The 10,075-nt window shown below is 35.7% G+C and overlaps 2 protein-coding genes across 2 annotated transcripts; one reads left to right on the top strand and one right to left on the bottom strand.

Moving 5' to 3' along the window:
• The first annotated feature begins 290 nt into the window (after nucleotides 1–290).
• LOC126698760 (uncharacterized) lies at nucleotides 291–2,270 on the top strand. Its single transcript, XM_050396184.1, has 5 exons — nucleotides 291–669; nucleotides 1,313–1,388; nucleotides 1,488–1,675; nucleotides 1,787–1,859; nucleotides 1,961–2,270. The coding sequence occupies exons 1-5, from the start codon at nucleotides 496–498 to the stop codon at nucleotides 2,113–2,115; spliced, it is 666 nt and encodes a 221-aa protein (XP_050252141.1). The 5' UTR covers nucleotides 291–495; the 3' UTR covers nucleotides 2,116–2,270.
• A 988-nt stretch (nucleotides 2,271–3,258) lies between these two features.
• On the bottom strand, nucleotides 3,259–9,834 carry LOC126698761 (uncharacterized). Its single transcript, XM_050396185.1, has 6 exons — nucleotides 9,607–9,834; nucleotides 9,500–9,528; nucleotides 6,041–6,232; nucleotides 4,813–4,863; nucleotides 3,707–3,771; nucleotides 3,259–3,613 (listed from the first exon to the last, which is right to left on the bottom strand). The coding sequence occupies exons 1-6, from the start codon at nucleotides 9,702–9,704 to the stop codon at nucleotides 3,551–3,553; spliced, it is 498 nt and encodes a 165-aa protein (XP_050252142.1). The 5' UTR covers nucleotides 9,705–9,834; the 3' UTR covers nucleotides 3,259–3,550.
• Nucleotides 9,835–10,075: the final 241 nt, after the last annotated feature.

Genomic DNA, 10,075 nt, shown 5'->3' with positions numbered 1-10,075 from the left:
TTGTTAACTAAAATATAAAAATTAGATTTTGAAGCTATAAAATCAGCGTAAAATTAACCCAATGCAGATACAAAAATGAGAAGAAATCGATGTATTTCATAAGATAAAAGACAAACATGTGGCTGATAAGTTTCATTTTGTCATGTACGTATGGATGAAAGTTCTCACAAACTATGTACACAGGTCTTTCTGGACAGACTCTATTTTTTTTTCACTCGTATATACTTCAATAGAATAAGGAAAACAAATTTAGTGGTATATGTTGTCCCATACACCATGTGGACCACAAGTATCCTTTCCATTTTATGATCTCTTTCATTGTACTCTCTTCTATTGTGTGTTCAGCGTTACAATAGTTTCCTTTCTCCTTTCAGATAAAAAAATAAAATAAAATGAACGAGTAGAAAAAAAAAAGTGGTGATTAAATTGAAACAAATACGAAAAAGAGAAAAGAAAAAAAAGAAGAAAAAGGAAAGTTTGGAGTGAGAATAGCAAATGCAAATGGCAATGATGCTAGGAAGAGGAGGAGGAGGAGCAGTTGGAGTTTCAAGCTTTCCATCACCATCATCATCATCATCATCATCATCTTCTTCTTCTTCTTCTTCTTCTTGCTCTTCTTCATATTTCACGCAAAGTACCAAACCTACTTCATCATCCACTCTTTCTCTGGTATGTATTTCCTATATATAAAACTTTTTTTTTTGGTTTAAATTTGTGTTTTATTTAATAAGTTCAGAGATTTGGTTAATTATAATTATAGTAGGCCATGCTTGGTTATTGCTGTGAATGAAAAATTTTGCAAAAATATAAACAATGGCAAGGACCATTTGCATACAATCAAATTCATTTACCACCTCTTCTCAAAAAAAAAGAAAAAAAAATCATTTACCTCTCTCACTTATAGTCCAATGGTTTATTAATCTCCTTCAGGAAGAGAATGAATGTTTGATTTGATCTCCTCTCCCACTTATTATAGCAATTAAATTATATTAAAATAAAAATTCCATTTACCTACTCAGAGGCTGCCACTGCTCAAAGTTATGTTGTCCTTCCTCATGAAATATCATGGCAAAGATAAGAGGATCTCTGGGATATGGAGAAGATCATTTTGGCATCTAAAATTTGATATGGTCTAGGACTCTAATATGTGTACACAATTATTAGGCCGCTTGTCTTGTGCCACATCAGCTAGTTTTCTCATTTTGGAAAATTATACTGACCTCTCTCACACACACTTTAAAAAAACAATTATATTTGTGATGGCCAGAAGGAGGTTAAGCATATTTGTGAATTTTTATTTATTTATTTGCAGAGGGTATGTAAATTAGTAACTAATCACAGAAACATGGTTGCTTGGTCTGCTGTGCAAGAATCGTCTACTTCTACAGGTAAGCAGTTGCATTCTCATCTAATATTATATAATTTGTAACAGTTAAGTTGCACAAGTTAAATCATTTCAAGAAAACTACAAATGTCTTGGATACCAGTGGCTGCTGAAACAAAGGAGGAGAAGACAGCTCAAGAAGAAGCTCCAGCAAAGGCCAAACCTCCAGCAAAAGCTGCGGCCAAGCCACTGCCTCAGTTAATGGAGGAGGATGTCATCCCTTCATTGAAAGCAATACTTGAAGCTCAACCTGATCTTTCTGAAATTGAACTATCTTTCCAAGACAACAGGGTGAGGTCAATCACGTTTAGCTTTAGTATTTTCCTTTCTATTTTTGTCAAAAATTCTCTTGGATTGATTCCTGTGTTTATCATGTTTCTTGGGTTTGATTGAAAATGATAGTTGGAAGGTTCCTTTCTAAAGAATGATAATCCTTATTCTTTTTGGGCATTCTTCCCTGATGGAGTCCTCACAGGTACTTCATACATGCATGCTGATTGTTATCCAATTGCACATAGTCATATGAACACCAAACTAGCATTTATTTATTTATTTTTGCTTTGGGCAAACCTGCAGGTGCAAAAGGCTTTTCTCTATCCTCCTATGGCTCAGGAGCAAGCACAGTTGAGCCCTTTCTCATTGATGAGAAGAAAATCACTGGGAAACATGTTGTCTTTTGGGTTGAAAAACGTTTGGCAGCTCAAGGAATCATTCCTGTGTGGAAAGATTGATCTCTTAAAAAACCTATCACATTCATTCCAAAATGAAATTTATGTAAGATAATTACCCTTTGAATTGCATTTTTTGCTTAATGACTAAAATATACAAATCCTGTTAATTAAGGTACACATTATTGATATACAACCTTTGACATATTTCTTGGTTCCTTTGTGGCCTAATTCAGTCTTTATCGAGGGTTGTGCTTTTTTTTGAATAGTGTGTCATTGAGAATTCATGTGCTACTAAATGCTTGAGTGCGAGTAAGCCTTCTTCCTAACGTTATGAAAGGACCAAAATGCTTGAGCAAAGAAAGATTTGCTTGATTTGTGATACGCCTGCGCCTAGTGCTGTTTCCGTCTTTCCTGAATTCATATGTTTACAAGTTTTTATCAAGCCATTGATAGGGTATTGCTCATTCCTAACCTTTTATATGCCTTATCCTTATTGCATGCACACAGACACATACTTGCCCCTTGAACAAGAGCAAGAGTAACCAACGTTTAAGAATAGTTCTTCATAGCTTTACAATAAACTCTCCTTCGGATAGCAATAAAATCAGAGGCTGCTAGAAGGTAAGTTATTGCTGCTAGCCCGTGGAAACACTGATTGGCATCTCCTACTCCTAACAGTTGGGTCGTAACCAAGTGGTACCTGATTGGCTGATTTGGACATTTCATTTACTTCCTTTTGAATTTAGACTCAGAATTATCTATAGAATGTATGGCCAAAGAAAATGCCGAAGAAGTCAGCAAAATAGGAAGACCTGTAGAGTTGATTTGGCAGGAGAAGGAAAATCACATGGGGAATTACAGATGTGGAAGTAAAACGAAATATGGTGTGGTAAACTAAAGAAGGCTAGAAACAGGGAGCAAGTGCTTCGGACCATGGATGGTGGCAAATCCAAATGATAGGAAAACGAACAAAGTATTGGAGATGGTCATCAATGATTTAGATGAAAATAATCATAATAAATATACGGTGGGTGGTTGGAACTTAGACCTTTATATCAAGCCATCAGTTCTTGTCCTTAAACATTTCTACAGATCCCATTATTGTCACCCCATTACTCCAAAATCGCTACCAGCCCATTTACTCCTAAAGATAACCTGTGTGTATATATATGAGAGAGAGAGAGTGAGAGAGAGAGAGAGAGAGAGAGAGAGATCTCGGTCTTTTGTATGCATATATAAACCATATTAATATGGTGGTTACAAACAAGCGGTAGATGCTAGTTGTGTGATAGTCCAGATGCATGGACAATACCTTCTGTGCCATAATCACATATGAGCTAACAGAGTTGAACATAATTAGTTTTGATGAACAAAAACAACCGCTACTCCTGATTTTTCTGTCTTGGCTAGTTGGCTGCAACGTACTCCTGAAATTGAGTTCCAAAAGTACTCTACAATCCAGGTCCATAGGATTTGCAAGTTGCAACGTGAAGTGTTAGGTGCTAAAACTGGCATGTGCATTGCACATTGCACGGCGAAGTTCACCCAGAAAGTCCATCTGCAGGTGTGAGAAAGATAAGAGACAGAGAGGAAAGAGAGAGAAGGGGGGGGGGGGGGGCATCAAGACATCAATGAGAATTTTCATAGTCACCTGCTGAGGAATTCTAGATTGACTCCATGCTGATGAACCACTTCCAGGGTACATAACTGGTCTCTCTGAAGTATGAAAAGTCCAAAATGTAAATAAACCAGCCAATATAGTCACAATGTGTGTAAGCAATCAATTCCATCATAGTTATATTGATACACCGTTATTTTTCAATATATATATATATATATATATATAATATTTTCGAAAAGAGAATATGCATGATTGATGCCATGTTGATAGGGAATTGTGGGATACAGTCTTTGCTCATTTTTGGGTTCAATGGTGATGCCTGTAAGGGTTGTCGATTTACTAGCTTGCTCGCAAGGCTGTTTTAGGCAAAATCGGAACATTGAGATATGGGAGGCTACTCACAGCTTGATGTGTGCAACTGGAGGGAAATAAATGCAAGAATTTTTAAAGGCATGCAAGGACAACTTTAGATGTGAAATTGCATTTTTTGAGAACTCTGTTTGAATGGTTGTTGGTGTCAGGAAGCTTCTCTTTCTCAAACTTATTAGAGTTTATTGATCATTGTACAATAGAGCTCAGTTGTGATGAGCATCTACTATACATTCTTTGTACTTGGTGAAATATACATCTCTACAAAAACCTGTTACTTATAAAAAAAAAAAAAAAAAGAAAAAAAAAAAGAGAGAATATGCATAAAAGATAGACAAGACCTTCATACTTTTTAATTTAATTTAATTTATTTATTAAGGTAGCAACATAGCCTGGGTAAAGATCTACAGAACAACCAAAGCAATAGAGAAAGATCAATAGTGCAAAAGCATAATACACCAAGAAACTAGTAATTAATTACACCCTACCAATTACAAGGCTGCTCCAAAGGGATATGCATCTAAAATAGGAGAGTGCTTGTTTGGCCTTATCAATGACTCCTTTTAACTCCACTCAAAAGTTTACAAGGCTAAAATACATTAAGCTCCCCTGAACTATTAATAAGTTTCACCAACACCCTAAAACTGATTAAAGACATATTACATTAAACTCTACACTTTCATGAACTAATTTTTAGCAACTCAAATTTAGTCTAGGCTCCATCTTGATGGAGTATAAAGAAAATGTTAAGAAGTTTGTCCACTCACCAGCTAGATCTATTGATGGATTATTGGAGGAACGCATTGCGGTTTCCCAACCTACATTTGAAAGTACATGAATGATGGAGATAACAAGATAATAAACTAAATCCAAATAGCAGCACAATATCAAACCATTACAAATATCACACATGTCTTTGAAGAAAATAATTTAAGGTTCTCTTTTAACAGGAAGTGTTAATGACCCAAATTTCCATGACAGTTCTGGTGTTTAGCAGCCAAATGATTTTATTAGAATGTAAGAATAAATTTATTTCATTATGCATGACAATGACTTCTACCATAATTCAGCCTTCACCAAAGAAAATGGGCTCAGAACATGCATCTCATTATGTGAATCCATTAAGGCAAAAAATGGGCCAAGTCATGTGTGAGCAACTCAGAACTCAGCTTGAAAATAGCTTGTTTATTTATTAAAAAAAAGTTCAAGCCTGCTGTAAAGTCTCCTTTAAAAAGGAGCCCAGCTTTAGCAGGACAAAGCTTAGCTCATTTATATTAACAAAGTATGGTTATGAACTGGTTCATGAACAAGGCTCATAAACAGGTTCACCACACACACACACACACACACAGCTACACACATAATTTAGTCAAGCTTTAACTAAATAGGTCTCTGATTTTCTCAACTTTGATGAATAAGCTGTAATAATAGTGGGTTCTTACCCGATTGGGTTGTGGACCTGTTATTGCGGCAAGACCTTCAGTGCTTAATAATTATAATTGAAAGTTTTTAGAAAGATGATGGGGCTGCCAAACTGCTTGTGACCTCAACAAGTTTATGTCAAATGAAGCTGAAGCTTATTATTAGCTCAAAACAAGCAAGAGCTCCTGTGATCTTAGAAGCCAAGCCTAAGCATGACAAAGCCTAAGTCGGCTTGACTTGCTTACAGCCCTAGAATCCATTACATCATTGGCAGAGTTTTTGCTGATCAGGTCAATACTGAATATTATGTTTGGGTACACTTTGTTTTTGCCTGGTAATTAGCTCATGCACCCATTGGGATTTCACTATTATGTTTGGGTACACTTCAAGACACAAAGATGAGTGGATAAGGTCATATATGTAAGCATTGGTAAGCTCATATCCTAAATTCAGGTCCCTACTCTTCAGTAATGTGGGACTAGCCGCACCCCCCCCCCCCCCCCCCCCCCCCCAACACACACACACACACACAAACATAAATAATAATTTTTAAGAGATTGTTGTAACACATACGCTCACTCAAGAGTTGAGAAGCTTCACTGCTACTACAACCCTGTAAAGCTATTAACCCTGTACGTGGGTTCTCATTCAGAAGATTGCTACTCCCTGAATCCCCAAGATCTATGACAGGTACGTTTTTTGAACCGGCAACTTGATTCTTGTCTACATCATTTGCATAAAGATTATTTGTTCGATCAAACCGATCTGCAAAGTTTAATGACATCAAATTAACATATAAAAGTTTATGTTGACAGATGAACAAATTGAGCTTCCTAAAAGAATGCAGCAGTAAATCTCACATTATATAAGTCAGCCTAACAAAAATAAAAAGATATGTACGAGTTTATAAAGATAAAAAGGCATGCATAAGTTAATTGAGATGACAGCTTTACTAATTCATGCATGAATTTAGAGTCCAACCATTGATTTCTCATACCTGATAAAGTAAATGTACCTATTGTAGATAAGGACATGGTATGATTTATGCAGCCATGGAAGACTACTTTGTTGCTACTTTGGAATTGTCCATTCATGATTTATTTTATTGGGTCAACATGTGAAGGTCTCGGAATAAGTATTAGGATTAAAATAATCTTTAATTAGGGTTTTTATTTTACAACTTATGGACAGTTTTGAATTCAAGGCAGAATAGTAATTTCAACAATTCTTGCAAATTAAGGTACTTTGGTAATTTATAGTATATAAATTTAGAGGAGATTCTGCAAATAGTAGGTTTATTTCCTTTGAGTCTAAGTTAGTCTTTCATTACTTTAGGAGTCCTAAGGCTTTTAACACAAAAAAGTGCTTAAGATGCAGGACAAAGAGCAATGAAGCCAAGTAAGATTTGGAAGTTCTGGACAACTAGGATTTTCACAAATTAGGTTTTGGTGGGAAAATGGGCTGGAAATAGTAGGAGTATAGGTTTTCTAATGGAGAAAAGGAATAATAGGATTAGTGGATGAAATAAAAGGAAAAACCTAAGGTTTGGGTTGCTGTTCCAGGGCAGCGAACAATCAGTAACCCAATAACAATACTTTGGCTTATGTGGGTTATTTGGGTATATTTAATGGCTGGATGGTTTAGTTTTTGAAATATTGGATTTTAGGGGGTCTTAAAGGTGACAAGTTGCTGAAAATTTAAGGACAGAATAAAAAGAGAAACTTCTTGGCATCAGATCAGACTAGGGTTTCCTCAACATCACACTTACGGTCTCCCTGGCATCACATCTTGAAGAAGATTGCATCACACAAACCTCAAATAAAGCTTTATAACTTTTGAAAATTTAGAAAACTTGTTCTCATCACTAAATGAAAAAGCGTTACACAAAACTGAAAATTTAAGGATGGGAAATTAAAAAAAAAAAAAAAAAATTCTAGGTATCAAGCCTAGGGTTTCCTCATCATCACATCTTGCAGAAGGTTGCATCACACAAACCTCAAACAAAGCTTTATGACTTCTGAAAATTAAGAAAACTTCTTCTCATCATTAAACAAAAAGCATTATATCCATACAACAGCAGCAACAACAACAATAACTAAACCTTAGTCCCAAAATTTTTGTGATCGGCTATAAATTCTCAACAACTTAGTTAGGGTCATCCACATGTATTCTTTTCTACCATTCTATTCTATCCAAAGTCATCCTCTATGTTATTTCCTCAATAGACATTTCCCTTTTTACTACTTATACTAATGTTAATTTAGGTCTTCCTCTACCTTTTTCCGTTCCCTCAATTATAATCAACTCACTCTTTCTTATTGGTGCATTAATCGCTTGCTCTCCTCCGAACATGGTTAAACCATCTCAAGAAACTCTCACTCATTCTTTCATCAGTAAAGGCCTCTCACTCATTTTATGGATATGTTGCTTACAAACAACCCAACATTCATTTATATATATATATAACCCAAAATTCAGTACTATAGAACATAGCTGTTCTTATAGTCATCTTATAAAAATTTCCTTTTTAACTTAAAAAGAATTCTACAATCACACAACACCACTCTCTTGGACTAACTTCTTTACCGGCATCTGTCCATTTAGGAACTCTTGCCCTTTTTTAGATGATATGTAACTCTCGTCCATTTTTCACTACACTTGAGCGCTGATGTAGCACGTTGCTTGCAGGGAACGCCCAAGTTAACCCATTCCCACATTTCACTAAATTCGGGTTCCAATGTAGTGCGTCGTTAGTACAAAGCAACCTAATGTATATCTGTAGTGGATATATGTGTTTACCTTTTTGAAGCTCATTTCAAGGCAAGGCACATTTGGGATTCCATTTTGGAGAGAATACAAATGCAATTGGCAGGCTAGGAAGAAGTGTACTCATCAAGAGGGAAGAGACTCAATCTAATCAAAAGTAAGTTATCTAGCCTTCCAACTTATTCCTATGTTTATCCCATTGCTTGTAGGTGTGGCAAGAAGGTCGAAAAAACTTCACAAAGTGATTTTCTCTAGGGTGGGTTGGGAGAGCAACTCAAAACAATATTTATTCAATTGTAATGTTTTTTGCAGCTTGATTTGTTGTGGAGGTTTGGGGATTTCAAAGATATTACTAATTAATCGAGTTTTGCTGGGAAAGTGTTTGTGGTGATATAGATGGAAGAAAATGCGTTGTGGAGGAGGGTTATAGATTTAAAGTATGGGCCAACTTGGGGGAGCTGGTGCTCCGACTAGGTTAGGGGACCTTATTGTATGGTTTTGTGGAAGAATAAAAAAGATAGGATGGGACAATTTCACATTTTTATTAGATATGATGTTGGTGATATCTCAATATGTGGAATGGTGAGACTAAACTTCATTTGAGATATCCTAATCTTTTCGTAATTGCTAGATGAAAAACATGCAACGAATATGATGTGGGAAGGCAGATAAATTTGAAATGGATTCCTAATAAAAATCAAGGTCTGCAAGTGAAAAGCTAGCACAAGGTTTTAAGTAGAGCATTCAGAAGATTTGTGAACGGGCACGGGTGGCTCTCTTGTCGTGGTGCGCGACATAAGGGAAGACATTGACTCTAGATAACCTATTGATAACTATGAAGGACTGGTGTTTTATGTGTAAAATACCTCATCTATTGTTTCACTGAGTGGTAATGCCTTACTCTATGATGGAGTTATGATCATGTTGGAAAGCGGTTCCTTCATGCTTAATAATGTGGTGTCATTGGAAAGAAAGAAATGCTGCTTGGTATTTATTAACTAGGGTTGTGCCTCCTTTTTATTGAATTTTATCACTTTTATGCTAGTTAAACAAAGGAGTTTTAATGAGTATAAAATTAGAAAGAAGCTGAAGATTGTTAGCTATTAAAGGATCTAATTACTTTTCTTGAGTAATAAAATAAAATAAACACCATTCATTAGATTAATAAAAAAAAAAAAAAAAAAAAAAAAGGAGGAGCCATAAAATTAAAAAAGAAAAAGAAAAAAAAAATATATATATAAAGGAGAAGAGAAAAACAATGGTGACCTGGCTTGCGCCTGTTGAGACTGCGATTCCTGCAATTTGTTATTCAAAGAAAGATCAATTACAGTAATAAATAAATTGAAGGTTAAAGAGTGAAAAAACAAAGAGACCTCTGATTGGGAGGAGCATAGCGCTTGATCGCTGGGTCTGCTGTTGTTGCTGCTGCTGCTGCTGTATTTGTAGCTGTAGGTGTAGGGTTTTCCAGCATCTCTCTCTCTTTCTTTGATGCTGCTGCTGAGTGTGATCAGTAAACGGTAATAATACAGACTCCAGAAAATGAAAGAGTGAGATAGAGACACACGCGCACTGATGCTCAAAAATCTAACAAATTAAGACCAAAAATAAAAAAAAAAGTTTAATAATAAAGCTTTATATCAACGAATCACGAATTTACAATACTTTCCACTACCGGGCCGGGCCGGTCCGGATCGGGTCGGTATATCTATCGAATCAACCCAGATTAACAACAGTCAATCTTGCTTGGACTTGGCAATAACACAAAACAAATTGCGGTTTCTTCAAAATTGGAGTTTTTTTTTTTTAATAAAAGTAAATTTTACAAAAATACCCTAACTGGGA

This window comes from Quercus robur, chromosome 9, assembly GCF_932294415.1.
Source record: "Quercus robur chromosome 9, dhQueRobu3.1, whole genome shotgun sequence".
Taxonomy (NCBI): Eukaryota; Viridiplantae; Streptophyta; class Magnoliopsida; order Fagales; family Fagaceae; genus Quercus; species Quercus robur.
Note: the sequence above shows the minus strand (reverse complement) of the source record. Positions and strands in the feature narration are given on the sequence as shown.

What these genes read in the sequence shown, in the direction of transcription:
- LOC126698761 (XM_050396185.1), bottom strand. Translation starts at nt 9,704, where the DNA reads ATGCTGGAAAACCCTACACCTACAGCTACAAATACAGCAGCAGCAGCA. An exon ending in TCTCAACAGGCGCAAGCCAG is followed by an intron (nt 6,233 to 9,499) that starts GTCACCATTGTT and finishes TAAACTTTGCAG; the next exon opens with ATCGGTTTGATCGAACAAAT. An exon ending in TCCATCAATAGATCTAGCTG is followed by an intron (nt 3,772 to 4,812) that starts GTGAGTGGACAA and finishes TTCATACTTCAG; the next exon opens with AGAGACCAGTTATGTACCCT.
- LOC126698760 (XM_050396184.1), top strand. Translation starts at nt 496, where the DNA reads ATGCAAATGGCAATGATGCTAGGAAGAGGAGGAGGAGGAGCAGTTGGA. An exon ending in CATCATCCACTCTTTCTCTG is followed by an intron (nt 670 to 1,312) that starts GTATGTATTTCC and finishes ATTTATTTGCAG; the next exon opens with AGGGTATGTAAATTAGTAAC. An exon ending in TATCTTTCCAAGACAACAGG is followed by an intron (nt 1,676 to 1,786) that starts GTGAGGTCAATC and finishes TGAAAATGATAG; the next exon opens with TTGGAAGGTTCCTTTCTAAA.